At 33.4% G+C, this 27,997-nt stretch overlaps 6 protein-coding genes and 1 long non-coding RNA gene across 16 annotated transcripts in view; 4 read left to right on the plus strand and 3 right to left on the minus strand.

Moving 5' to 3' along the window:
- Positions 1-8,568, minus strand: part of LOC105426643 (uncharacterized) — a 47,717-nt gene extending 39,149 nt beyond the window's left edge. For 2 of the 6 annotated variants that reach the window (XR_016137874.1, XM_089070383.1), the window contains exons 1-3: positions 8,325-8,563; positions 2,387-2,489; positions 4-230 (exon numbers count right to left, since the gene is read on the minus strand). Coding sequence is in view for 5 of the 6 variants with exons in the window: in XM_089070383.1 (XP_088926509.1) it covers positions 4-230; positions 2,387-2,489; positions 8,325-8,403 (409 nt within the window). In the remaining variant the exon portion in view is untranslated. Of the gene's footprint in view, positions 1-3; positions 231-2,386; positions 2,490-8,324 lie in introns of all 6 variants that reach the window. The other 4 variants (XM_089070387.1, XM_089070384.1, XM_089070385.1 and 1 more) reach the window with 4 other exon arrangements.
- Positions 8,569-9,183: 615 nt separating this feature from the next.
- Positions 9,184-14,005, plus strand: LOC105426642 (transmembrane protein 53). 2 transcript variants are annotated; one of them, XM_011637953.3, is made up of 5 exons: positions 9,184-9,569; positions 10,101-10,308; positions 11,004-11,156; positions 11,375-11,485; positions 11,827-14,005. In XM_011637953.3, exons 1-5 carry the CDS (start codon positions 9,358-9,360, stop codon positions 12,106-12,108), a joined length of 966 nt encoding a protein of 321 aa, XP_011636255.1. In that variant the 5' UTR covers positions 9,184-9,357; the 3' UTR covers positions 12,109-14,005. The 2 variants fall into 2 exon arrangements, with proteins under 2 accessions (XP_011636255.1, XP_011636254.1); XM_011637952.3 differs by having other exon boundaries at positions 9,313-9,569; positions 11,363-11,485.
- Positions 14,006-14,152: 147 nt separating this feature from the next.
- On the plus strand, positions 14,153-17,525 carry LOC148937909 (uncharacterized). Its single transcript, XM_089070391.1, has 4 exons — positions 14,153-15,053; positions 15,250-15,436; positions 15,652-15,867; positions 15,983-17,525. Exons 1-4 carry the CDS (start codon positions 14,817-14,819, stop codon positions 16,837-16,839), a joined length of 1,497 nt encoding a protein of 498 aa, XP_088926517.1. The 5' UTR covers positions 14,153-14,816; the 3' UTR covers positions 16,840-17,525.
- On the minus strand, positions 17,321-20,171 carry LOC105426640 (uncharacterized). Of its 2 annotated transcripts, XM_089070392.1 has the most exons (9): positions 19,960-20,171; positions 19,449-19,867; positions 19,222-19,381; positions 18,981-19,093; positions 18,777-18,908; positions 18,500-18,707; positions 18,265-18,409; positions 18,049-18,163; positions 17,321-17,967 (listed from the first exon to the last, which is right to left on the minus strand). In XM_089070392.1, the coding sequence occupies exons 2-9, from the start codon at positions 19,638-19,640 to the stop codon at positions 17,812-17,814; spliced, it is 1,221 nt and encodes a 406-aa protein (XP_088926518.1). In that variant the 5' UTR covers positions 19,641-19,867; positions 19,960-20,171; the 3' UTR covers positions 17,321-17,811. The 2 variants fall into 2 exon arrangements, with proteins under 2 accessions (XP_088926518.1, XP_011636252.1); XM_011637950.3 differs by having other exon boundaries at positions 19,449-20,171.
- Positions 20,172-21,138: 967 nt separating this feature from the next.
- Positions 21,139-24,320, plus strand: Las (lipoyl synthase, mitochondrial). Of its 3 annotated transcripts, none has more exons than XM_011637949.3 (6): positions 21,143-22,289; positions 22,424-22,732; positions 23,156-23,312; positions 23,395-23,452; positions 23,569-23,724; positions 23,815-24,320. In XM_011637949.3, the coding sequence occupies exons 1-6, from the start codon at positions 22,230-22,232 to the stop codon at positions 24,182-24,184; spliced, it is 1,110 nt and encodes a 369-aa protein (XP_011636251.2). In that variant the 5' UTR covers positions 21,143-22,229; the 3' UTR covers positions 24,185-24,320. The 3 variants fall into 3 exon arrangements, with proteins under 3 accessions (XP_088941660.1, XP_011636251.2, XP_011636250.2); XM_011637948.3 differs by having other exon boundaries at positions 21,144-22,289; positions 22,421-22,732; XM_089085534.1 differs by lacking the exon at positions 23,569-23,724 and having other exon boundaries at positions 21,139-22,289; positions 22,421-22,732.
- On the minus strand, positions 23,782-26,359 carry LOC148937910 (uncharacterized). The gene is made up of 2 exons (XR_016141456.1): positions 26,210-26,359; positions 23,782-24,671 (listed from the first exon to the last, which is right to left on the minus strand). It is a non-coding gene; the product is annotated as an uncharacterized LOC148937910 (long non-coding RNA).
- THG (tRNA-histidine guanylyltransferase) lies at positions 25,217-27,997 on the plus strand. Its single transcript, XM_089085535.1, has 3 exons — positions 25,217-26,083; positions 26,652-26,896; positions 27,491-27,997. The coding sequence occupies exons 1-3, from the start codon at positions 25,732-25,734 to the stop codon at positions 27,911-27,913; spliced, it is 1,020 nt and encodes a 339-aa protein (XP_088941661.1). The 5' UTR covers positions 25,217-25,731; the 3' UTR covers positions 27,914-27,997.

Consider the following 27,997-nt stretch of genomic DNA (forward strand, 5'->3'; position numbering starts at 1 on the left):
CACTGACATTTACGTTTCGTCGAGGCGGAATTTTCGCACCATTTTCCGACAAAAGGAGATGTTTGTCCCCGCGCTCATTGCCGCGGGCCTCCGTTTTCGCTTCCGCTTCCATCCCCTGTGCCTCCTTGATAACGCCTCGCGACAAGAGCGTCCTTCTGTTTTCCTCGAGTGCCTCCATTCCCTCAGAAGATACGCCCCGGCTGGCAGATAACAAGACGGACATGCAAAGTCTCATGAAAAATCATAATTACGGAAATTGACAACTGTTCCGAAACAATGTTCCGAAAAGTCATAATTCCGAAATTTAAGAATTGCGTCTCGCAAAGCTCCAATCCTGAAATCTCAGAAATTATAAATAATATCCTGAAAAGCCATTGAAATATGAAGAGCTCATATGATGAGAAATAAATGAAATAATATCCAGAAAATCATAAAAAAAAATCCACTAAATTGAGTGTGTTAAACGTTTTAAAGGTCAAAAGAAAGTTTAGATAAAACATTTCAGAAAAATGTAATTTTAATATCAGTTAAATTTTTTTATCTCAACAATTTTTTCAGAAGAAATTGCACATAAATCGAATGCTATGTGCGCGCGCGCATATATGTGTTTCATTTTAACAATCGAATATCCGGAAATTGTGAGATTTCAAAAAGAAATGTATCAGACAAAAATTGTAAGGGTTCGAAGAGGTCACATGATTAAGATGATGTTATTTCATACATCGATGAAGCAATTGTGGATATCTTTTTATAGTTTTTATAGTTTTTTAAATGGCATTGTATATTTTTTGTTATGTAATATGATTTTCTAGAATTCTATCTTCTAGAATTTCTAGTTATTTTGTATAAAACTATCAAGATACAGTTATCAAAAATTTAATAGTTTATGAGATATTTTATATTTTATTTTGACACAAAATATAAAATATTTTATAAATTCTTCAGTTTTTGTAACCGTACTTTAATGTTCTTATATATAAACAAATTAATTGGCGTGAAGAAGATTCATAGTTTCTTGAAAAAAACTATGCAATGTACTTTAATAAAAAATTATATGCTTTCTCTATATTAATTAATTTATGTCATTATTTTGCACAAAAGTATTAAAGTATTTTATATTTTATGTCAAAATATGCCAGAATAAGATATAAAATATTTTATAAATTATTGACTTTCTGATAACTTTATCTTAATACTTTTATATTTAGAATAATTATAAAAATTATAATACGTAACAAAAAATATATAATTTCATTTTTAAAAAATGATGATCATAAAAGAATTAACAATAACTTCATTTGCAAGTAAATCGATATCATATGTTTTCTATATATATTTTTCCTTTTTTTATTCTTAATAATCTAAATATTATAGCAATTTATATGTAATTTTTAAGAAATTGTTGACATATAAAAATTTATTTGTTCTTAAAATTATGTTTTTTCTGAAATACTTTGTCTATTTTTTTCTTGTGAAATATTGGGTATATTTATTTTGGTTTATATAATTTTCAGAACATTATCTTATTTTTCATGTTTCATTTCGGGATTATATTTTGTCTAATTTCTAAGATTTCGAGACTGTGATTTTCCAGGACATTGTTATGCTTCTTAAATTTCGAGATTATGACTTTTCGAGACATTATCTTAATTTACAATTTTCGATACGTGTTTGTCGGAATGTCGCACGTTCTCCGATAATAATATTTCCAATCATCTTTGCTCTTGCAAAAAACAAGGGATTTAAAAGATCGCTTAATTTAATTAAATAAATCATCAAAGATACACAGAAAATCATGTTGCCTAATTTCAATGTTTCAAGATCTTAAAAGAATAAAGAACATTAAAATTATGTTACAAATTTGTTTAAAGAGAAGCCGAGATATCTTTATATTTAGTAAATTTCTTTGTTTTGCTTAACGAAAAGACGAATATAGATGTCGAATATATACGAGCGCAATATCTGGATCTAAACATAAATAATTGCACATATGCATACACATGAAACATGAATCTTTTTCTTCCATCTTTAATATTATGTAATTAACTATCGATCAATTAATATATTTTCAACCAGTAGTGCGTTTCAACTGCGATTTCAATAAATCCATGATCTTGAACTATAATTACAGTGTAATTCTAAAGATTCTTCTATGATATCCGAGCAAATTCGAATTCGCATACGCGGATTATATGACAAAGCATATGTTATCGTGAATCGAGAACGCTGTTGAATTCTTAGTCAAGAGGGTCTTCTCGTTTCTCCCGTTATGCGTTTCGCACGAACGAGCACGGGATTCTTCGTATAACGTTACCGGAAGAAAAATCGGCGAGGTACATTTTACAGTTCCGGGGAGACCCCGTTATGCGGCGTGGCGATATTTTACCTATATTGCTGATGGGTTCCCAGAATGCGCAGCCCGTCGCTGGAACGATCCAATCCCATCCTGTCCCCGGACGTACCGCGTGCCCCGGCATTTTGGCAGAGCCCTGTAAACACGAGTGGACCCGATCGTAAAGGTGCGTTGATCACGGTAATGGAAAATAAGAGTGAGAATGACAATGAGGGTTGGGAAAAGGACCACCCTTATCCGTGACTGCCGATCTCCGCAGGCGGTGCAGCCAGCGAGGCGAAAATGCGGAAGTTCTATTGTGAAGTTTGTCGGAGCCTTGCGCGCACTTGCGCCACAAGTTTGGTCGAAACTTGAACTGTTACTGCAATGAAACTACCCCCCCCCCTTCCCCCCCTATGAAACCCCGGAAGTCATCGGCTCTTGCCGTCATTTTGCTTCGTCGAACGGAGCAGCCGCCCGCCGTCGATATGGAAATTCTTTGCGCGAAGATGGCGATAAAATCGAGTTGATAAGAACGAGGGAGGAAGGAGAGAAAGCGGACGGATGAGAGGAGAGAATTTTTAATGGATAGATGAAAAGTATCTTAATTTTTCAGAGAATGTTCTTTAGATGTCTGCAAGATAAGTTTTTCAAATTTGTCTGATGTTTGAGAACGCAACTAACGCCATTAAGTGTATAGAAGATCTTTTATAAATCTCATTCGGAGATGCGCGTTAGGAATTAATTTTAAGTGATAATATTTCGCTTCTTTCTTTTAGGACGTGAAATTTTATTCTCAATGAACATGCAATTTTTTGACTCGCGAGGTATAATATAAACTTTAGTGCACTAACGAAGGGACGCCTATGGCATGCCCGGGAAAGTTTCACAGCGGATTATACTCGAAAGTTTCACAGCCTTTCGATTCGAGAAGAGGCGGAGCCGAGTGCATTTTCCCCTGCCATTGTCGAAGAAGCTCATCGAGGAAAGCATCCTCGGATTTAATCTAAGTGATATCAAGTGGCAATTGGTATAATCTAGCGATAATCGACTTTTCCCATTGTTATCGATGTATTCGAAATCGTTAACGAATGCGAGTAAAAATCATTTAAAAACAAAAAGTACTTCACCAGAAGAGTCATTATCTCAAAGAGACAATTTGCTCAAATATTTTATATTTATTTAAATATACTATATTTATATAATACAGAGTGGTCCATTTTAAATGACGCAAGCAAATATTTCGAAAAATATGGAAGATACAGAGAAAACATTTTAAAAAAAGTTGTAAAGTTATAAAGTTTTGAGGAGGCCACATGATTATGATATTGATTCATTCGCAGATAGAGCTATTGTCGAGTTTTAAAAATAAAATTATATATTTTTTGTGCTGTATAATTACTATATGATTTGTTAATATATGATTCCTTTAATTATTCTGGATATAAAAATATTAAGAAGAAGTGAATGATTTACGATATGTTATATTTTATACGTTTTACACTATTTTTTGACATATTTCAACATAAAACATAAAACATCTTGTAACTGTTCATTTTTTATTCTGCAAAATAATAAAATAAAGCAATTGGTATAGAAAAATCATGAGATTATTTTTTTTTAAATTATGCATGTATAAAATATTTGCATATTGCATAATATTTTTAAAACAATTATGTAGTTTTTTATATCAATTGATTTTTCTTATTATGTGCGTAAAAATATAAAGGAAATACAAGGAAATCTTACAAAGAAATTAATAGTTTACGAATACTTTATATTACACGCTAGAATAAAAAGTATAAAATATCTCGTAAATTATTGACTTATTGATAACTATATCTGATATCTAGAATAATTAAAATATTATTAATATTAAAAGAATCATACATATGTCATCATGTAGCAAAAAATATATAATTTGTTCGCGTGATCACGTTAGCGCGCATACCTGATGTGAAAATTATCTTTTGATACGTATGTGTTTTAATATATATTTACATATTAATACATATTTTATATTACATATTAATACATATTTTACATATATATATTTCTGATGCGAACATCCTCTGATTACACGGCACATAAAATTATAAATAAAATTTTACCTTGAATTCTAATATTGATTATAAATTATTTAAATTAGCGATATATCCCAGGTAAATTTTATGACACTTCTCGATGTTATTATCTTTCGGGAGATCTATTTATAAAACATTTGTTTTTTGACGTATCGAAAATATCAAAAAAAAAAGCAGACATACAAATCCAAACACAAAGAGAGAACTGTTCCAACTCTAGAAACAATTAAAGCGAGCACTTAAGTTTTGCCTCAGGCAACAGAATGTAATTCGTTCGTTTCTCAATCGTAATAAGCGACTAACCAGAGTGGTGATTCTGTCGCAAAAGTTTAATTAAATTCAATCAGTGGTAAACGACGTTCGTATAGTATATTCCAAAGTAAACCGCACTGTGCATTTTCCGACTTTTAATTGTTTCGATTGATTAATGTGTTATACTAAATAAAGAAATCATGAAACTAGTGTGTTCTCGATTTGTGTATTATTTATTTCCGAAATTTACATTTACATTTACATCGTCGACTATACCGTTAACGTAGTAGTTTTAGACAAGCGCCAGCTTGAATCTCGAACGGCAAGTGTCGGAAGCTAATCGGCTAGTCGGAATGTCTCAATATTTCACATTTATTTCCACATTATTATAAAAATAATATAACATAATGCATGGCACATGCCGGCGCAGAGGCGTGAATAAATGAGTACAATTCGGTGAACAACGCATCCCCCTTGCCGTCACACGCGCACCGGCAATTTTTCATTTGTTCCCCCCTCCCCCCCCCACACACACACCCATATAGCGGTCGTTCCCACCACGACATTGTGCGTCTGCAATATTCACGGGTCATCACTTTTAAAGTTACATTTGAGTTTTCGCGACGATCATTCCCGATGTTGGTCGCAAATCGAGAGAGCTTCTATCCGTTTGCTTATCAGAAAAGCGAATCTGAATTTCGGATGTACGATAATCAGTTCGATAATCTTTGAACGATCCAATATGGGGCGGAAGGACTAGAATAATTTCATCAATTGGGGATGTAATCGCGGCGTGTTTTGATAACCCGTTGCGACGGGAATGAAATATGAGATCCTGAGAAAGATTTTTTCGAAATTTCCCAGAGATTTCCCTTGGTTTTATGATAAAGTCGACATCACGAGGAAATTTCTCCATCAATTCGCATCGCACTAATACACGGAGTGTACCCTCATCATTGATTCCCTGTCAATTTTCGTTCACGACACACGACTGGGAACGATGAGATTACCTCCAGTAATGTTGCATCGCCAATCAAACGAAATGAATTGCCAAAGCACTGCTCCAATAGGATCTCTCTCTTTCTCTCTCTCTCTCTCTCTCTCTCTCTCTCTCTCTCTCTCTACTTCGTAAAAGGATAAATAATCTCTTTCTAAAGAATTTTCACGACGATCGATGAAAAACGGTGTACGGTGCGCTTCCCATAATTATTCACGTCTTCTTTGGCAGAAAAATCATTGAGCATTTGACGGTTGTTTTATGCTTAGATGAATACGAAAAAAAATTGATTACAAAGGGATTACATTATATCACAGTCCTAAATTACGGAAATAATTTATTAAATTATCTGAATTTAAAGTTTTTCTTTGAAAGGGAGGATACGCAGATGTATCACACACGAATATTACAATATTTTAATTAGATGATAAAATTTATAATTATGCATATTTCTGAATAGGAAACGCGCAAATAGCGCGAGAGGAGCGCATTTCAAACGCGCTTTGAATTTGGAGATCTTTCTGAAATGCGTTTTGAAGCTTTATACGCAACGTCTCTGCGATGTTTATGAACAATATTACTTTACTTAAGCCGTAAGCGGGGCACACTGAAATGAATAAAAAAGTATAGCAGAAACAGTACGCATGTGTTTCATCCCCCGTAAATCTTGCGCCATTTTGTTAATCTCGTTCTGCATGGAGAATATACAACGATGTAATTACGTGCGAATGTACCAACCGCGCGAACAACCGCATAAATCGTAAACAAGTTAAGTAGTGAAGTTAGATTGCCCAGCACTCATTGTTTTTTCATTGCTTAAGTTGGATCACACACATAGAGAGAGAGAGAGAGAGAGAGAGAGAGAGAGAGAGAGAGAGAGAGAGAGAGGGGGGGGAAGAGAGGGAGGAAGGGGGAGAGAGGAAGGCGGAAAAAAAGAGGAGAGAGGGAGAAGGGGAAGGGGGAGAGGAGAAAATCTATTTAATATTAAATCTGCTAATACGCGTCCAACGGCAAAACTAATTACATCAGCTATCAGAAAGACGTTGTAGCGGGCGGGAAAACGGGCTGGCATTTCATTGTGATTGCGCGGTCCACAATGCACCGTGAAAATTAACAGACCGCGTTTCAAGTCACTCGCGTTTCGCAGAGAGGTAGCCGTGGTGAATGGACTTTCTCTCGTCGCCGCACGCTGTGGGCGACGAGGAAATTTTCCCTGAAGTTATAGTGGACTATTTTTCACTTTTAAGATATGAGCCACATCGGACGGAAGAGATGTGATATAAGAAGCACATTCTTTGCGCTTTAAGGAATTAAAGTACGAAAGGGTTTAATATAAGATATAGTCGCTTTATTACGCTTGTAATTCTTCATTTCGTAGTATCGGCCGAAGGAAGATGTCGTATGGGAGGCATATTTCCCGCGTTTCACTGAATGAAAAGATTTACGAAAAGATTATTTAATGTACGAGTTAGCACTGTTACATTGTTCTTCTCTATTCCATAATTCGCGGAAAAAGGGATTGCATTGTGGAAGAGATTTTCCATTTTTTTTTTGTTTTACACCAAAATAATTCGAGGCACGCTTGCCTATTCCTAAAATGTACGACTTATCGCTGACTCGTATCACTACGAGAGGTATATTCGCACCGGATGGTCCTCGATTAACAGACATTATTTAACAGAATGATAATTTTTTTTCCATTTTTCTACAAGACAACGTACGTGGCATAGTAAGACAAGCGAGCTAATTTTGACTAATTTTGAAGAATTCGTAATGCGGTTTTTATAAAGCCACGAGACTGAGATTTGCATATGTATTATTACAGTCTTCTAAATGTTCTTTATTCATAGTTCCGCCTCTTCTTAAAACACAGGAAAATGTTCCGTCTCGGTTTTTAAGCTTTATCTCGGACATGCAAATGTCAGCGTATTTATCTTTTTATTCTCTATTTTTCAGAGGCGGTATATAAATTAAAACGCAGACACAAGCTTAAGATCGAGTCATCTTGTATCTCTGCTTGGAAGATTGATCATTGAATTAATGTTACTATTTATAAAAAAATGGAGACGGATTAGATGAGCACTAATCAATCATTATTTCATATATTTATTTTACATAACTTATTTTTAAAAAACTGTTTATTGTATGTAACGAACATAATATATAATATTTTCTCAATAAATGTAATTTTGTAATAATTTAAATAAACAAAATTTATATAGCTATTATTTAACTAATTATAGAGAGAATACGGCAGAGAGAATTAATAATTTAATTTAGTAATGTAAAAAGCTAAAATATTTATTATTATAAATTATGCATATATGCGTATAATTAAAAGTTATTCAATTTAATAACCACAACAATTTTATTTATAACGAATTAATAACCGATATAAAATATTAATCAAAGATTATGAATATTATGAATATTAAATATTTATATTAATTATACATGTATGAACATGTTAGTTTATTATTATAAACTATATAATATAACTGTATTGAACAAGTAAAAAAACAATAAAATCAAAATTTCTGCAGACGGTTGTCCCAATGATAGGAAAATATTTCTCCAAGGAAAAATCAAAATATCCTTTTTTTTTTATTTGTCTGGACTTTAGATTTAAAAAAAAATAGAGTGAAAATCTCGCACTCACCGGGCGGCAGAGCGATCGCCACGAGAACCAAGATGACACAGGCGAGCCTCGCGTGGCTCGCACGTTTCTCGATGCACATAATAACGCGACGCGTTATTCACACCGGCATCCGAATACGCGCAACGTGTCGCGCGGCCGCCTCGCGTGGCTCTGAGAGTGTGCTCCTCGTTAGATTTCGATTTAGAAACGGGCTCCCTCCCATCCGTTCCTCCTCTCGCTCGCTCCAATTTCATCTCGCGCGCGTTGCCGGCCTCGCGCGCAGCTCCCGGATGCTGCGAGCGGTCCGGCGGAGCGCCTGCTCGGTGGCAGTCCGTCCTACGCATTCCACGCGCCACCCGCGGTTGGCGCCACTTGCTTAACAGCAGAAGCGATCACGGGGGGATCAAGATGGCACGCGCTTTTATCATGGGAATATCGTTTTGCGGATATTTCCTCTTTCGAGACTTCGTTGATCTTCAATTATTATTTAACCGAACCAATCGAGTTAAAAGACAACTAGAGTTCATTCAGAGAGAGAGAGAGAGAGAGAGAGAGAGAGAGAGAGAGACACACACATGGAAAATAGCGAGGAAATTCGGTCCTTGAAATTCAAAAGAAATATAAGTCTTGGAAAGTCCGCCTTTCGCAAACTTTTCTCTATTATTATTATTTACGTTACTTTTCTTAAACGAAACCGTTACTTTTATTCTTCGATATAAAAATAATGAACGCATCCCGCGCGCTCTGGCGTATGCACCTGTGCGATTGGATGTCCATATGCGCCGTCGTTCTTATCGTCGAGACCCGACCTAGCTTTTATAACCCTCTCGAATATCGATCTGCCGGCGTATTCGCGCGCTTCGAACAACGCAAGCTCGGATTCAAGCCGTGTAGAAGTCACCCTCCCGGCGAAGCTAGTTCATGCCCGGCGCACCACCTCACCTCCGATCGTGTTCTTCCGTCCCTCTCCCCCCTCCCCTCCCTCTCTGTCTCTCTTTCTGTCCCTCTCTATCCCTTTCGTCCTCGTGAACAGGAGGCACAGCAATCGGGCAAGATGAGCGACCAGGAGGATCTGGATTATTACATCATGTTCCCGTCGTTTCCGCCATCCCCGAAGGACCCGACGTTGACCGCGGGACAGGATCAGCGGGAGGAATTCGTGTTCGTGTACGAGGAGGACAAGCGGCCGGTCGTGATCCTGCTAGGATGGGCCGGCTGTCAGGACCGATACTTGGCTAAATACAGCGCGATCTATGAAGAGAAGAGGTATTTCGAGCTGCTGATTTCACGTGAAATTGGTACCGTGCGCGAGAACGAGTTGAATTTCGGGAGATCGAAATTCAACTCGTTCGTCTCCGCGATGTCACAGGTCCGAGATACTTCAAATACTCCAAGTACTCGCGTGTGGATACTGGATGCGCATTTTATAAATGGCGATTTTAAGGGGAGAATAACACAGCGAGGCGCCGATTTATATCGTAGCGTTACGAAGTCCTTTTGCGTCCTACTTTAGGCGATTTCTTATTCGATAGAATTTGATTCGCGACACAAGTTTTTATTTATAATTCTATACGTCGAGTATGGAATATATTTGTAAAATTACAGAGAGATGTATCTATAAACGTTTCACTTTTGTGCGAGTAGAAACGAGCGGATGTGCACCTGTCGACTCGATAATTCCGATCGCGAATCCGATGATCGTCTGATTGATTACTCAATAATTTGAAATTATTTTTCAATTTAAAATTATTTCTCAATTAACCTTTAATCATTAATCCTTGCGTTGTATCTCTGTAGTTGCATTACACTGCGTTACACGGCGCCGGTAGAATGCCTGTTCTGGCGGCGGGACAAGATGCCTTACATCGGCAAGCGACTGCTACAAGTGATCACCGATAAGCAATTGGATGAGCACCCGATATTTTTCCACGTCTTTAGTAACGGTGGGGCGTTCCTGTATCAGCATATCAGCCTTGCAATGCAGAGAGCTAATACGCCGTTCAAGGTACACATCTTAACGCAGCAAATATCGCGTTATGCCTCTTCGAATATACATTTTATTTTTGGTCTTGGTTTTGAAGATCGCGAAGAACTCTGATAATTTTAATTTATATGACAATTTTTTCCTTTATGCCTTATGTTTTTGTCTAAAACAAATAGTAAACAGATTTCCTATTTTGAAGTTTAAAAAAGAAGTTTACGATTATTTTTAAGAAAAAAAAAGTAAAAAAAAAAGCATATGTATGCAGGTTGTGTAAAAAATTATTAATAGACAAAATTAAAAATTATTATTAGACAAAAGATGTTACTTTAATACGGAACATATATTTTACAAAATTACGCCTTTGTGTTAATATCGGAATTATAGAAAATTTTTTATATCATTTTTTATTTTTTTTTTTAAATTAAAATATCAAAATAATTAAAAAAATTCTAATTAAAATCGACAATAAAAAAAAATTTTGACTTAAATTCGCGTCAAAATTCAGAACAAGATTTTACATGCCATATAATATGATAAATAAAGCAGAAATTGAAATACAAACATGTATAAAATTATAAAATACACGGCATAAAAGATAGTAAATAAAAATATAAAAGTTTAGAATAGAAACTTAATGCGAATTATAAATTGTCTATAAATTTAATTCATGTAAAAATTGAAAATAGAATTTTATTTATAATTTTATGTACTTGCAGGTCAGGGGAGTAATATTCGATAGCGCGCCCGGTGAAAGAAGACTAACGGCGCTTTTCAAAGCAATCAGCGCGATTATCGGCGGTCATCCCCTCACGAACCTGCCAATGTCACTCGTCATCACGTTCTTCCTCTCTGTACTCTGGTTCTTCGAGGTAAACGAATGCACATTCATACTCTTCACATTGCTTCACGAACATTAGCTGGCATGAAACATTCGTAATTTTCATTAATTTCCGAATACGTCCGACATGATCTTATCGCAACGTATGTTTATCAAGGCGAACCATATGTCCATAGATCGGATCATTTCAGGACTATATCGATGTTATACGGTTATATGTCAATTTATGATCGTCAGGTAATTGCGCAGGCTTTCAGCAGAACACCTATTCAAACGAACCCGATCGCCCTCGCCGAGGAAGCCTATTCTTGGCCTCAGCTGTTCCTGTACTCTAACAGCGACACTCTGATTCCGGCGTCTGTGAGTTTCCATTTTCCACATTAAATTCTGTAATAATGAATCGGACTTTTGAGAAATCATGGAATATAAGTTCGTTTAATCGAAAAACAAAAGAAAAGAAAAGATATACATTAAAAAAGAGAACATTTGAAAATTTATTTTTTATTTATATTAAAGTTTTTATTTATATTAAAGTTTGACAACTAAATTTAAAACTTTTTATCCAATAGATGCAATGAGAACTGAGAACAGTCTTGTTACAAAATATTTATGAAATTTTGTATTTATATAATTTTATATTATGTCACTGATAAGAGCCCTCGAGGTTTTCTTCTAATGTTTGAAATCTGTTGAAACATCAGGATGTCGAGAAGTTTGCTAGCCGGCGGGCCGAGCGGGGTGTGCGGGTGCAGTTGGTCCTATTCACCAATTCGCCGCATGTCAAGCATTACACAACTTATCGCGACGTCTACGTGAACACAGTGTGCAGTTTTATTCACGAATGCTTGACCTCGCCGAGCCCATCGAGGAGCTTGATGTCTTTGGATCGCGGTGACGATCACGGTTCGCAAAGCTATGACGCACAACCGGGTCTTACCAAACGCGTTGTGTTACCTCAGGAGGGTAGCAAACAGCAGAATTAATATAAAAATAATTTAAAAGATGCTAATAAATAGAATAGAATCCCTTGCTGGAGGATCGCGCTGGAAGCGAGTGTGCGCGATGTCACGGTTGCAGGCGTAAAGCGAGAGAAAGAGAGAATCGATGATCAATTATCACGTCTACATTTTATAGACGAAAAAGTCCACGAAGAAAGGAATGAATTTGAAGAAATGCCGGGAATCCGTTTTGTGCAATTACGATCTCCTAGGATTTTCGTAATTGGATATTACTCTTCAAAATATTGAATTCTTCTTCGCTTATCGGTTTTTTTTTTTTCGTATTCTCATTTATTTACTCAGAGACGGAAGAATTGTATAATTAGAAAGGGCAATTTGTTGGAGTTAAAATGTACAGAGAAATGATGGATGGCAAAATTAGAAAAAATTTGGGGATCTGTCTGGTTTCGAGGATCGGGAGACCAAATTTCACATAATTGATTTCTTGCGGTTTTTTTAATTCATTCATTTTATGTAGTAAAAGAGGCGATGTTGAAAACATGTGCTGTTCGTTGATATACAGAGCTGTTTTTTTTTTATATAAGGTTGATGATTGTTTTCAAAAGGAAATTATTTAAATAGGAAAGATGGATTTTTCATGAGTTGAGCGAGAGAATAGGCACACGGTGGCGTAAAAGCTTTTAAATGAAATATACTTTGAAATATTTTGATGTATATTCATATACGTAGCTATGTATATTCATATACGTAATTAACATATAAAGATTTTTATTAAAACTTTTTTCAATTTTATATCAATACATTTATTTAATCTGCTTCTATTTTTATCTATATTTCATACACACATACGCACACGCGCGTTATTTATGTCTATCCTATTTGTAAAGTTTTAGCATCTTACTGCGATATTGCTATATCTCAGTGTCGGTCCATAATAGATGATTTAACCTTTAAGAAGTAAGAAATTGACCAATTATAATCGAATATGAAAAGAATAATCGACTATGATTGGTCAATTTCTTACTTCTTAAAGCTTAAATCACCTATTGTGGACCGACACTCAGGCATCCTAAACCTTGTCAAAATTTTCTAATTTTCACAAATATAGTGAGAAAAAAGAGAGTACTATCTTCTTTTTTTTTCTTCAGTCCTTTTCCATAATTTCTTTCGCCACCGCGTGTCTGTTAGACGCTGTCTGAGCAATCGCTGTTTTAAAACTCGCAGCTTTAAAGCTCGTAGATGTAAAAATGCATGTGTTATGTATACTTATTCTTAGTATAACAGATCGGATGAGCGAGTAGGTGCATTCGGTATTACAACCGCTCATTGAGCAGCTAAATAAGAATTGAATGTGATTGGTTAGAGCTAAGAGTAAGAATCAATAGTAGTGACTACCACTTGGCTGCGATTGTAGCATTGAAAAGTACTGAATGCATCAAATTCTCGCTTGTTGAACGATTATTTTCCTTGGAAGCGACGAAAATTAAAAGAAAATCTTTAGGACAAGGTGGATGCATCTAATAAGAATCATATGCAATATCGCGCAATATGTTTACTGCTTTTACACTCGTGCTACGCAGCGGAATAAAAAAATCCGCATAAAAAATCAAGCTGGACTTGATTTAGCTTACGCAATTTACGATCCGAATGCATGGCATTTAATATCGATTCGAAAAAGAAAATGATTCTCCTTGTGTCTCGAATTATATCAGTGATAAACTTTCGAGAATGCTTGGCGCTCGAGAATATAGCTCTGTATCGTTAATGTTTCTTTACACGCGCATATATACACGTATAACACACAAAACACACACACACACACACACACACACACACACAGCAGCAGCAGCAGACACAAATAATATAAATATATTTTGATCTGTCGATTAGTTCTATGAATAAAGACTGATACATAAAACAATTTGTTCTATTGTTTAATCGAATGAATGTATATCGAAATTTGCTTCTCGATTATATCGATAATTTTAGCGTTTTTCTTTTTACTGAATTAAATATTAATTGTGATATTTTTTATAACCAAACATATCCAGTGAGAAAGGTTATTGTTATCGCACGATTGTTTTGTTCTTTTATTCCATTTGCTTTCGAATTTCTTATAAAAGAAAAAAAAAATATATATATATATATATATACATATCAAAGTAATATATTTTTGTCTAAATAACGAAGATCAAATTTTGAAAAATATAATTTGATAAAGAAAAGTCGAAAAGAAACACATCAATTTCAAAATCAGCAAGGATCAAAGCCTTGCAATCGTTTTGCATTCTCATTAACATATTTGTGTTAACGTCTTTGCCACAACGAATCTAAATACCATTTGTACTAAAGGACGAAATTGCGAGGAGTATAATAGAATCAATGCCTTGTCTGTTTTTGTGAATAAAGCAGAACGGGAAGAACAGGAGAAGGCATTGTTAGAGCATGTGATCAAAAAAGGCAAATTAGCTACTCTCTCCAAAATAAAGTAGGTAAACAAGGAGATTTTACACGCACATTTTAAAAACATACATAATTTCTTAATATCTTAAAATTAATTTTTAGTAACTCTAAAAAGTCATGTCAACGCAATCAGAGAAAAATCGAAAGAACAACTGATTATACTGGTTCTCTCTTTGAAAAGAATGAAGATAAGCAGTGTTCAGAAAAATATTGTACAGATACTAATACAAAGTAAATTTTTTATCTTCGTGTTCTTGGAAAGATAAGGCATGTTTATGTGTCTAAACCGTTTAAATTTATGCAGAACGCATCTTGCCAAAATCGATAGCAAGAAACTGCTTGAAGTTCCGTGGAATCTGAAAGTGCAAGGCGACCAAAACAAGGACAATTTGAACTTTCAGTGTAATAAACAGAATCGAAAATCACAAGTCGATGCTGTTCGGAATAAAATTGAAGTGACATCCTCTAACAAGGAAATCCTGAAATCTAAAATAAAACGCGATATTGTACGTTTCTCTGTTTGCAATGTTTGTTTCAAATGAGATTCAAAATAATATATAATTATTTCTCATATGATTTGCATTGTTATCATGAAGTTTTTTGTAATTAATTTGGAGAATATTGATTGTAAAATTGTTTTAATTGAACTGAACTAATTGAATTGCTATAAGAATAAGAAAATAAGAATATTTTTCAAGATAGGTAGCAGAAAATATAACAAAGCAAGGTAAAAAATTACATGCCAATGCAGTAAAGAGAATTTCAGCAACAAATAATTTCATTTATGAATTTATTAATCCACTCGTCAATACCGAACAATCACGTCAATTGACATCGCAGACTCATTCGTGTACGAATAACTCTGAGCAAAAACTGCCTTCTAGGATAGGTATGAAATTATTTAAACATCAAGTCTTTCTTTATATTAATTACTGTATTTCAGTTTTTAAATTATATGTTTTAAAATTTTCATAATTTATAGACACGCGAGCAAACATATTTATATTGATTGATAAGAAATATTTAACTATTTCAAGATTATTCCAATTTAATTATTCCAAGTTTACATATTCATCCATGTTATTGTTCATAATTTATATACAGATATCACGTCATTCGACAAATCTGCGTTAAATCGTACTGCAAACCTTACACAGCAAAAGTCATTCACTACTTTGCCGGAATTAAATTCATATACCGATTTTGTAACGATTGATCCTAATTTGAATGTAATGAATTCTACTTTAACGAAAAATACTTGCCTACCGATACTTGCCAAAGAAGATCCGACGAGGACACTAAACAAATTTGATAATGAATGTAAATTTCTATTATGCCATTATCGAGTAATCGTATTTGTGTAAAAAAATTTTAATGTTTTTTTTTTTATATTTACTATATAATATAAAGCTTTAAAAATTTTACTTGTATTTAGATGAGAGAAGCGATATAGATTGTGAAGCGGAGAACACAAAATCAGCGTGGCAAGCATTACGAGAAGGAAGAAAGTGGACGATAGACAAAGATTGTATATACAATATGCGAACAAAAAAATTATATGAGAGGCAAGGGAAGATGACATGCGAGATAGATGGAGTTCAGGGAAATTATATGAATTCTAAAGCGAACCGTTATTTGTACAAAAGGGCAACGAATGTCCTTAAAACGGGCGATAAGCCGAGTTTACAGGAGGAAGCCGAAATCGTGCGAACCATAATCTTTCCCGACAAGAAAACAGAAATCAAATCTACAGATGTATCTCGTCTGAGAAACATCGATAGCGAAATAATTAATAAAGATATAGCGAGGATGCAATTTGACGAAGCCGCGAAAAATATTTCGATGGATAAACAAATTTCCAAAAATTTACTTTCAAAATACCTTGCGAGAGGGCGATCTATATACAGTAAAGCGCACGAACGCGATATCACCAATGATATTACATCAATCCACACAATCGCACCGAATATCAACAATAAAAATCAATATACAACTATAGATGTAAAGCCAACGTTTACAGATGATGATAATAAAATAAAAATGAGGATCAAATCTTCCATTGAAAAGTATTTGCGACATTATAATAATAAAAATATTCAAAAATCATACAACATGAAAGAAAAGGGGGAAGAGCGTTTTCGAAATGTGGAATTATCAGCAGGCAATATCGCGAACATTCTGGCAAGCTACAATATTGGGTCGCAAACATATTTTGAAAAACATGATAATAATTCGAAAAATTGTACAAATGAAAATTATCATTGCATAAATATTGCAAATAATATCACGTGAACAATCTCTTTTGACGCTATTCAAGAGAATAAAAGATTCAAAGTGACAATAAAGATACAGGATTATATAGTGATACACGATTACATAATGATACACGAAAGACGAAAGCGGTCGATATAAGATTTTTCAATATTTAGAGATAATCAACACAGATTGCCAAAATAAATTTCTTCATTTAAATAGAATTAAATGATCTAAATCAAAATTTATCGAAAAGCGAATTATTGCCTGATTGCACATATCGCAATCGAAATATTTGAGAAAGAATCTATCTTTACAATTCACGCAACATCCATGTATAGTGGAAATATCATTAACATACTTTTTATTGCTCTTTCTAAATCAAATACAAAAACATTTTTAAATCATTACGTTTTGTTCGTAATTTCACCATTTAAAATCACGTTCTTACTAATTTTCACATACAAATGAATAGATTCTTCTCTCTGTATTAAAAAGTTTCAAAAAATATATATAAATGTGAAAGTAAAAATATTCTTTTATATACAGTCTTACATTTTAAAGAATATACATTTTATATTCTAATCATATAACTAAAATTTTCAATTTTTATTATAACATATCACAAACGTTTTCATAGTTTTTGTAAATTTTCGAATAATACATATATAAATTAAGAGATGTATACAATGAATTTTACAAATATATATTTTACATTTTTCAATTCTTCAAACCAGTTTCATTTCATCAAAGTATGGCACTATTTGTCAAAATCACACATTGTGGTTTCAAAAAAGATAATAAAAATTTATTTAAAGTATAAATGAAGTATCATGATATGTCTTTGACTGGCAATGACCAAATGCACCATATTTTTCTAAATATTCACAATTATTTTATCAGACATTCACAACAATTTCAGAGCAAACATTTTACCATCGTCTTCAACAAACACTTGATCATTTTTCTTTCTTCAATAATATATAACCGCTGGATGAAAGATAGAACATATCATAACACTGGAAGCGCCGAGCTGTGGCTTTGGTATATTATAGCCCCAGTGAAATTAATTGCTGCCGCCAACACAAAGACGGGCATCCACCAACCATGTGAAGCAGTCACTAGTTCGGCCGTCAGTGGTCCACAGAGAATTCCAGGTACTGTTGCCTGAAAATTAAGGAATACATGACATAGATAATACAATTTTTGATCAATTCGATATTAATTTAAACAAAAACGAATATGTACAATTGTATTCGAAACTGCAAATGTAATTCCTGCATGATTCGGAGCTATATCTGCGTGATTACTTAGGTGTCCAGCAGAATTGCATGCACAGAGGCCCATAGATATCGAAACAAAGCTGAAAGATAATAATTTACATATAAAAATCCTATTTCTATCATAAGGGAAAAAATTTCTAATGTAAAATATATAAATAATAACAGTAATCGTCATACATACATGACTGCAGCAAGCAGATTATCTACAGCACAGAAAGCTAATAAAAATGCACCTGGTCCTATTAGGCCTATATTTGTCATCAATCTTCTAACAGATAAAACGGACCATCTTTTCTGTATTAAAGTGTCAGCACTGTGGCCAGCAACTGCAAAAGAAAGTATAGAAATTACTTTCAAAAGATAAATATTAAAAACAAGCATAATATATTGCAATATGCGATATATTATATACCTACCAATACCAATAAGAGAATTAACAATATAAGGAAGAGCTGTTAAGCTAATGCTTTCCTTGTTTGCCGACAAATTTCTTGCTAAATATGTTGGTAGCCATTGCATTATTATATAATTGCTCCAATTCATGGCAAAGTGTGCTATATACAAAGCCCACAAGGGCCAGTGGGTGATAAACTCAGTCCAACGCAAGCTTCTATTCTGAGCTATCTGTCAATTATTACAAAGAATAAGTGAGATAAAAATATAATAAGAGATGATTTAAACAGAGAATTTTACTTTAGGGACAAATAATGGTATCTCATCTTGAGAATTCGTTTCCTGATATAACATCAGCCATAGCAAAGTCCATATGATACCTATTGTTCCAAATAGATAAAATCCAGTTTTCCATGCCAAGTGCGGACATATCTAACAAAAAGGAAGATATATACAATTCTTTATAATTCAATATATATTAAAAATAAGATAAGCAAAACTTACAACAGATGCAACTACTTGACCAACAGAACCAGCAGCTACTAAATAACCAAAAGCACGTGATCTTTCTTCTACAGGAACGTTATGAGCGAATAAGTGAAATATCACTGGTAGGCCTGAAAACTACATTGTATTAACTCCTAAAAATCTCAGAATGAGTAAAGAATAAGTTAAAGTTCAAATTAATAGACATAAAAAAATAGAAATAAGATATTAATTTTTTTATTGATCCTTCATCTTTTACCTAATCCTTCCCCGAGTCCTAGGACTACCCTACAGACTATGAGTAGTGGTACAGACTGTGCTAGCAATGGTGTGACAACTGTACTAATGGACCATAGCAAAACTGCTAACATGAGTACTGTTTTACAACCAAAACGACTCGCCGTACTTGCACCAATGATCTTAAAAGAGAAAATTATGCGTTAGATATTACGCAGTAGTGATATGGAAGAGTACGGAAATGATTACCTGACTGGTAAAATATCCGAAAGCAAATGCGGACAATATCCATCCCTGCCAGTATAGGTTCCACTTGAACTCATCGGTCATCGGGACAATGGCGATGGGCATGATGACTCTGTCCGCGGCATTTATAAAATTCGCAGCCGAGCAGAGCGCGACGATGCGCGACGTGCGTGGCAGCATCCTAAATTTTGCCATTGTTGATCGTTTCTTGCACCAATCGTGGCGAGTCGACCTACGATTTAGCAGTCACCGGCAGTCATCGCATCGCGTCCCTCAAGTACAACGTTTGTTTCCTTGTGTCGTATGCGCTTCCTCGCGCTTGGCAACAAACCAAACACGCGTCCGAACTTTCGTGGAGAAATAAGACAAGAAAATAGGTCGGCGAATCACAGGCAGACGTGTAGAGAATGGGAGATTCTAACCTACAAAATGTCGTAGAATGAGAAACATTCTACGACGACGCGCTGTCTGTGCGCAACGGCGGCGCGGCCGGAATTATCAAGATTATACTTGCGCGCTTATCTTATATCAATAAACACGTTGTGTCAGTGTTAGAAATCGCAATTAAACGTCACGGCGAAACGCGGATACCGCGGAGATTACGACTTCGACGTGTCAAGTGTCAACATAATTGCAGCTTGCAACACTTGATTGAACCAATGATGGTACACGAATCACTTCTCTCACGCATACGCGGCAAACGTATTCTGAAGAAGATATCGAATGTACTATACGAAATGTATCGCGAATGTACGAGAGCGTCCCGTTGCAATTGAACACACAGCGACCGATGCCTGGAGATTTTCCACTGGATCAACCAATCAAAAAATTTTATTTTTAATTGGCCAATCGGGCACCGTCTACAATAGAGAAATAAAGCCATAAGAAATTGATCAATCGATTCATAGAAGAATAATTGATTATGTTTGATTAATTCCTATGATTTAAGGCTTATTTCTCTATTGTAGACGTACATAGGGCCTGTTCAATGCGTCGTGTGTCGGTGTCGCAAGCCGCAAGAATTGACCAGTCAGACAAACGTGGAGAGAATACTTGATTGTGATTGGCCCATTCTTACGACTCACGACATCACACACAATGCATTGTAGAACAGGCCTAATACAAGTAAAAAGTATCTACTATCTAAATGTCGGTCCACAATAGGTGATTTAAGCTTTAAGAAGTAAAAAATTGACCAATTATAATTGAATATGAAAAAAATACTCGACTATGATTTGTCAATTTCTTACGGCTTAAAGATTAAATACTTATTGTGGACCGACACTAATCGCTTAAAAAATATTTTTTAATAAATGTATGTTGGGAAAATATGTAAAATGCATCTACGTACGCACACACACAGAGAGAAACCTCAGATCTCAAGCCTTCAATGAAATTTTGAAACAGCCTTGAGATAACCTATATGAAGATAGCCCTCTAACATTGAAAAACATAAAGTTTCTATAGCTCATTCGATTGCTCATCGTTTGCATATGTATGCACATTTCGAATTTTCGTTTGTACACTTCTAGTTAAGAAGTTATTAACAAACAAAGTCTTGGAGAGCGGCAGTTCTACATAAAAAAATTCGTTTTCAGGATGAATTCCGAAGATACGCGATTCAAAATAGAATCAATCGATAGATATTCGTTTGCACATTGCCAAACAGGTCGATTTTTCGTTTGCACACCTCTAGTTAAAAAGTTATTAACAGTTAAAGTTTCAGAAACGAGCGAGTTTCGCAAGTTTCGAATTTTTTCAGTTATTACAAGATATAACGTTTAAGTACAGATATTAAAGATGAGCGAGAACATGCAATAGATTTATGAGAAATTAACAAGAACCGAATATGAATGAAAACGCCACAACTTTTCGATCGATATCATTTTAAGCACAATATTTTTGTTTTCACCTCATCTATCGAACTCACTCATTTCTGAAACTTTAATTGTTAATAACTTTTTAATTAGAGGTGTACAAACGAAAATTCGACCTGTTCGGAAAAGTGCAAACAAAAATCTATCGAATAATACCATTTTAAGCACAACATTCTTGTTTCTATTTCATCTGCCGAAGTCGCTCGCTTCTGAAACTTTAATTGTCAATAACTTTTTAACTAGAGGTGTGCAAACGGAAAATCGACCTGTTTGGCAATGTGCAAACGAATATCTATCGATCGAGTCTATTTTGAATCGCGTATCTTCGGAATTCATCCTGAAAACGAATTTTTTTTTGTAGAACTGCCGCTCCCCAAGACTTTGTTTGTTAATAACTTTTTAACTAAAAGTATGCAAACGAAAATTCGAGCTGTTTGGAAAAGTGCAAACAAAAATCTATCGAATGATACCATTTTAAGCACAACATTCTTGTTTCTATCTCATCTACCGAAGATGTGCAAACGAAAATTCGACCTGTTGGCAATGTGCAAACGAATATCTATCAATGGAGCTATTTTTTATTTAATTTACTCATAGTTTGGGGGCTAGTGTGAAGATGGCCCCCCGAAATTTGTTTTGTTAATAACTTTTTTACTAGAAGTGTGCAAACGAAAATTTGAAATGTGCATACATGTGCAAACGATGAGCAATCGAATGAGCTATAGAAACTTTATGTTTTTCAATGTTGGGGAGCTATCTTCACACAGGTCTTGAGATGACGTTCTTGATGTAGCCTTGTTTGGTTATAATCTTAATCCACGTTTAATCGGAAAAAAAAGAGAAAAAAGTTTGTCGTTAATCGCTTCTGATTTTACAATATTGGCAAGTTTTTCTCAAGCTTTTAAATATGTTACGGATACTCAATACTGCGAATTTTAAATGTATTGGCTGCCACTTTCATTTGACGGTGAGTTTTGATAATTTGTTTTATTTCCGAAAGATACACGCGATGCTTTTAGAACCTATATACAATTTGTCACAATACTAAATTGCTTAAGCAACTGCATTTGGCAAAGATTTAACAAGAATATTATATAGCAGTGTGCACGGACTTTGACAGAAAAGAAAGGATTTTCTGAGAAATTAATGGATGGTCCACAATTTGAAGACTTTTTGAAGAATGACTTTAAAGATTATAAAGGGAAACTAAAATTGGAAATAAATGAATCAGGCCGATTGAGGTTACCGCCATGGTTGAAAACAGAGATACCTATGGGCAAGAGTTATAGTAAGATAAAAGCACAATTAAGACAGCTACGACTGAGTACGGTCTGTGAGGAAGCTAGGTGTCCAAATATCGGAGAATGCTGGGGTGGAGGTAGTCATGGTACAGCAACAGCTACTATCATGGTTTGTATAATAAGTTAAGAATTGAAATAGTATCCATGACAATTTTATTGGCCATTATATTAGTATATCAATATACTGATATAATATATATGAGTATGGTCTTATTTTTATAAAATTGCAGCGTTGTTATTTCCTGAGATATTTATATTAATCAATTTATTTTAGTTGTAGGAAATTGATAAATATTAATATTAAAACTAATATCTTTGATATAATTAAAAATTTTTTTTTAATATTTAATTTTCACACCTGACATTCTATTATGCAAAAATAATCTGTTACAATAATCTTAAGTTATACTTAATTAAACAGACAATATAAAACAAATCTATTTACTCATCCATTATAATATTGAAAGCATGAAATATATGTCAGAATTCTATAATAAATTCATCATTATATTGAAATAGGTTGTTTCTTTAGTTAATGGGAGACACATGTACTCGTGGCTGTCGTTTCTGTTCTGTCAAAACTGCGCGCATACCACCACCATTGGATATAGATGAACCAGTCAATACTGCTATTGCAATAACAGATTGGGGTTTGGATTATATTGTTCTAACATCTGTGGATCGTGATGGTTAATTATATAAATCAGTATTACAGATCATATACTTAAATGATATTATAATCCAGAATCTGACACATATGAATTATTTTAGATTTAAAGGATGGTGGAGCTAATCATATTGCATCTACTGTTAAGGAAATAAAAAAAAGGTATTTTTGCAAATATTTTCTTTTTTCTTATATAATAGAACAAATAAAGTAGATAGTATTCAAATGTATCATATTTTATCCATATCACATATAAAATACTTCATGTTTCCTCATAGGAGTAATATTTTAGTGGAATGCTTGGTACCAGACTTTAGAGGTGATGAAAATTGTGTTGCTATAATTGTGAATTCCAATCTAGATGTGTTCGCACATAACATCGAAACTGTAGAACGTTTAACTCCTTTTGTCCGTGATATTCGTGCTCGATACAGGTACATTCATTAATATATCATACATGTGTTCATTAATAAATCTTTACATTTCTTTACAATCTAAATCAATCTATTTCTTACTGTACATAGGCAGTCATTGGCTGTATTGCAAGCAGCTAAGAAGTTCAATCCTGATTTAATCACAAAGTCATCAATAATGCTAGGCCTAGGTGAAACTGACCAAGAAGTCGAACAAACTATGCGAGATTTAAGAGATGTTGGTGTAGATGCTATAACATTAGGACAATATATGCAACCTACTAAAAGACATTTAAAAGTTATCGAATATGTAACACCCCAAAAATTTAAAGCATGGGAAAGTATAGGAAATCAACTAGGGTTCTTGTATACTGCTAGTGGTCCATTAGTACGGTCATCATATAAAGCTGGAGAATACTTCTTGACAAATATATTAAAACGACGAAAGAAGCAACAAATTGATAATAATATTATATCATGAATGAAAACGAAATATGTAGCACCATACATAAGTGTTTAGCCAAAATATAATGAAAAATCAATATAAATAATTTGTGAATATTGTGAAAATTATTATAATTTAGTGATATGATCTGAATAAATGCAGATGAATGCAATTTTTATTGATTGAATTGTTAATATTTATTATTTTTTATTATTTTATCATCCATAGATTTGTTTGTTCATATATTGTTTAATCATAAAATACAATTTTATGTTATATACAAATTGAATGTAAATGAAATTTATTAATATTTTAATGTGTATTTATAATCATTTATGATAATACTAACTTGATTTAAAAAACTTTTATTGCAAGTAGATCTTGCAGTGGTCTGTTGTCATCCTGTATAATGCTCAATAGCAACGTTTTCCACGTTTGTCATCTCTTTCAATCTAAAGAGTAAGCAGCTCGTAATTTCATTGAAAAGAGTAAAATCCTTCTCCATTGTGCTGATTAATATAGTCTGAAACATAAATAAAATTTAATATAATGTTCTAGTACATAAGCTGAGAATATCTTTGATAATAAAAAATAATACAGATAATACTCGGCAAAGCCAAATCTTAAATATCTAATAATCTTTTATTTTTTATTTATATATGTAAATTCAAAATAAATTGTCTATGTCACTAATCATGTGTCATCATAGTTTTGACAAATTTGAAACATAATATAGCATAAAATCAAATCTAAATTTTTTTCCTTTTACTAAATTAATAATTCAAAAATGATATCGATTATTACCCTATCCTTCACGAGAAATTCTTATTGCAAAAAAATGTTAATTGATATATTTTTTATATTTTGTATATTGGTATGATTTTATAATTTAAAATTTAAATGGAATTTACATATTTTTTCTTTTATATGTTATTCTTTTTTCTTACTTATTGTCTTGCGTTTTGGTTTTATAAAAGATTTGAAAATTTTGTAACTAGATAAAGTGCGTTCAAAAATAACACTCAAGTATATATTGTTTTACTCTTGTTTAACATTCGATGAGTAACAAGAATAAAATGATACATCTTGAATCCGGTCTAGAAGTGCCAATCCAGTGCAAGAAAATAATTATGTGGAGGTCTACATAACGCTTTGAAGCATTGTAGCACCAAATGAATCGTACTCTCGTATTGTAAAATCCGCATCTATATAATGTATGCTAACAGGATCTCTCCTCCCCCCGCCCCCCTTTGCAATATGACAGATTTTCTAACCTTTAGCTTCAACGCTGAATTACTCTGTTCATAGTATGACGATTTTTTTCTTTTTTTTAATACTAAACCTTAATTTTTATATGAAAAGATATCTGTTGAGTGTATTTTTATTAAAAGAGACATATAAACTAAATATTTATCAATTAAAAATTTGCAAATAACTAAAATAAACGTGTTTATTTTGCAACAACCTAGTTCTAAGCTATTTATGCTTCTAAGAATAAGTCATTTGGATAGTGGCTGCGATTTAAATATCAACAATATCTATACTACATGTTTCAATAATGATATTTCTCTGACAGAGCCTGAATGAATAGTATTTTCTTAAGAATTATCAGCCGGACCAAACAAGTGGTCTTGCGTCGATATTTGAGTTTAACGACAATGGCTAAGAGCAAATTTGAGTATGTGAAGGAATTCGAGCGAGATGACAGTTGTTTACCGAATTGTTGGATCGTAATTAGAATAGATGGCAGGAATTTTTCGAGATTCTGCGATACACACCAATTCGTTAAACCGAATGATGTGAACGCTCTTGAGTTGATGAATCGTGCTGCGATCACTGTTATGGAAGATTTTAAAGAGATTATATTGGGTTTCGGTCAGAGCGATGAATATTCGTTCGTTTTTCGGAAGGATACACAACTTTATAATCGCAGAGGTACGCATATGCCTCTATAATATGAGATTTTACTCCGAACTCAAATAAGAAAGGAAGGTGTGCGTCACGGAAGGACCCGACCACGAACCAGTCATTCGTAATTATTATTTTTGCGAAAAATATCACCTTAGCCAGGAGTCGAACTTGAATCTCCTGCTTACTAGGCAGGCACCTTATCTTTTTGACCACAGAGGCATGTGATGATATTTATCGCAATAATGTGCTTAGAACAACACAATCCAATGTCATACACATACATATACACATATTACAATATACTAGACTTATAGCGAATTTAATCAACTGTACCGTACTAGAATAACGTGCATTTGCTATTATATATGACATATCTAAATGCAATAACAATATAATTTCTTTAATGAAACTTATTAATATATATTCTGCTAAATAACATAAATTTATTGTTAACTATATAGTTGTTTGAAACATTTACTTTTATATTTCAATAATTTCATCTATAGCAGCATTTAGTGCCTAATTAATCTGATATATTGCAGATAATTGAAATCTATTATTTACTATTATCTATTATTTATATTTGTTTCAGCATCAAAATTAATGTCTAACGTAAATTCATTATTTGCTTCGGCATATGTACATTATTGGCCACGCATCTTTAGAGGCAAAGAATTGTACTATCCACCTTCGTTTGACGCTCGTGTTGTATTATATCCAACAGATAAGAATTTAAGAGATTACCTGGCTTGGCGACAAGCTGATGTACATGTTAATAATTTATACAATACTTGTTTTTGGAATCTTATTTTGAAAGGAAAATTGACTCCGAGTCAGGTAAACATAAATAATAAACTTAGAGTTATAGTCTGATAAATAATATACGAAGCGCTAATTGTTTGATTATTTAAAAAATTTAAGTAATTTTATTATTGATAAAAAAATATTTATATGTACTTTATATTTACTTTATGTTTCTAAGCGCTCATTTGTTAGCTTCAAATCCTTTTCATTTGAAAACTATTGCGTAGGTGCAATTTTGCTATAGAAAATGGCTTCTTTTAATATAAAAAATTATGTTTCTGCATTCTATTATGTTGTATAAAAATTCTATTATATATTTACCACCATTGTGTATCTTATAATAACTACATATATTATTTTTCAATATTAGAGTTATATCTCTTAATTTTTTATAAATAAAAAACAAACTATTTATTTTTTTAGCAAGAGAGATATCTTTTAAAGATAAATTATTACATAAGTTTTACGAAATTTCTTTTAACTGTTAGTCTGGGATATTATAAATATTGCATTGTATTCAGAATTTATAAAGTATAATGTGATGATCGACAATATATCTATATAATAAAAAATCTATATAATATCAAACTTTTTCCATTTTAACACTTCTTTTTACAAATATTACAGGCAGAAGAAAAGCTTAGAGGTACTCTGGCATCGCATAAAAATGAATTGCTTTTTCAAGAATTTGGTATAAATTATAATAATGAACCACCACTATTTCGAAAAGGTACAACGCTTATTCGAAAATTAGTACCTGGCGGTACAGGTAAATTGAAGTCTGCTGTAGTTGCTTTGGTGGATGATATTATTGGTGATCGTTTCTGGAAAGAGAACCCAGAGGTAATAGGTTTGAAAAGTTTAGCAACTTATCAACCCTCAAGTACCTTAGCAAATAATATTAACAATACAATGCCTGCATCGACAACCCCTTTACCTACTGCAATAAAATTAGGGAACAATGTTCTTTCATCTTCACAAGTGACCAATGTAAATTTAGCTAATGAAGGAATACATTCTAATAGAAGCAGAGAGACGAATGGAGATTGAATACAACGTGAAAATTAATGTATTTGTAGGAGATAAGTACTTCGCACTTTGTTTTTTATATAATAAACTTGAATTGAAATTGCA

Source organism: Pogonomyrmex barbatus, unplaced genomic scaffold (assembly GCF_055798465.1).
Source record: "Pogonomyrmex barbatus isolate J1 unplaced genomic scaffold, ASM5579846v1 scaffold10, whole genome shotgun sequence".
NCBI lineage: Eukaryota > Metazoa > Arthropoda > Insecta > Hymenoptera > Formicidae > Pogonomyrmex > Pogonomyrmex barbatus.

Coding starts and splice junctions, on each gene's coding strand:
- LOC148937909 (XM_089070391.1), top strand. CDS start 14,817: ATGTTTATGTGTCTAAACCGTTTAAATTTATGCAGAACGCATCTTGCC. Junction 15,054..15,249: donor CTAAAATAAAACGCGATATT/GTACGTTTCTCT, acceptor TTTTCAAGATAG/GTAGCAGAAAATATAACAAA. Junction 15,868..15,982: donor AAACAAATTTGATAATGAAT/GTAAATTTCTAT, acceptor ACTTGTATTTAG/ATGAGAGAAGCGATATAGAT.
- LOC105426640 (XM_089070392.1), bottom strand. CDS start 19,640: ATGGCAAAATTTAGGATGCTGCCACGCACGTCGCGCATCGTCGCGCTC. Junction 18,708..18,776: donor TACCATTATTTGTCCCTAAA/GTAAAATTCTCT, acceptor AATAATTGACAG/ATAGCTCAGAATAGAAGCTT. Junction 18,164..18,264: donor AATCTGCTTGCTGCAGTCAT/GTATGTATGACG, acceptor ATTATCTTTCAG/CTTTGTTTCGATATCTATGG.
- THG (XM_089085535.1), top strand. CDS start 25,732: ATGAATAGTATTTTCTTAAGAATTATCAGCCGGACCAAACAAGTGGTC. Junction 26,084..26,651: donor ACAACTTTATAATCGCAGAG/GTACGCATATGC, acceptor TATTTGTTTCAG/CATCAAAATTAATGTCTAAC. Junction 26,897..27,490: donor GAAAATTGACTCCGAGTCAG/GTAAACATAAAT, acceptor CAAATATTACAG/GCAGAAGAAAAGCTTAGAGG.
- Las (XM_011637948.3), top strand. CDS start 22,230: ATGTTACGGATACTCAATACTGCGAATTTTAAATGTATTGGCTGCCAC. Junction 22,290..22,420: donor GCTGCCACTTTCATTTGACG/GTGAGTTTTGAT, acceptor AATATTATATAG/CAGTGTGCACGGACTTTGAC. Junction 23,725..23,814: donor GATATTCGTGCTCGATACAG/GTACATTCATTA, acceptor TACTGTACATAG/GCAGTCATTGGCTGTATTGC.
- LOC105426642 (XM_011637952.3), top strand. CDS start 9,358: ATGAGCGACCAGGAGGATCTGGATTATTACATCATGTTCCCGTCGTTT. Junction 10,309..11,003: donor GAGCTAATACGCCGTTCAAG/GTACACATCTTA, acceptor ATGTACTTGCAG/GTCAGGGGAGTAATATTCGA. Junction 11,486..11,826: donor ACACTCTGATTCCGGCGTCT/GTGAGTTTCCAT, acceptor TTGAAACATCAG/GATGTCGAGAAGTTTGCTAG.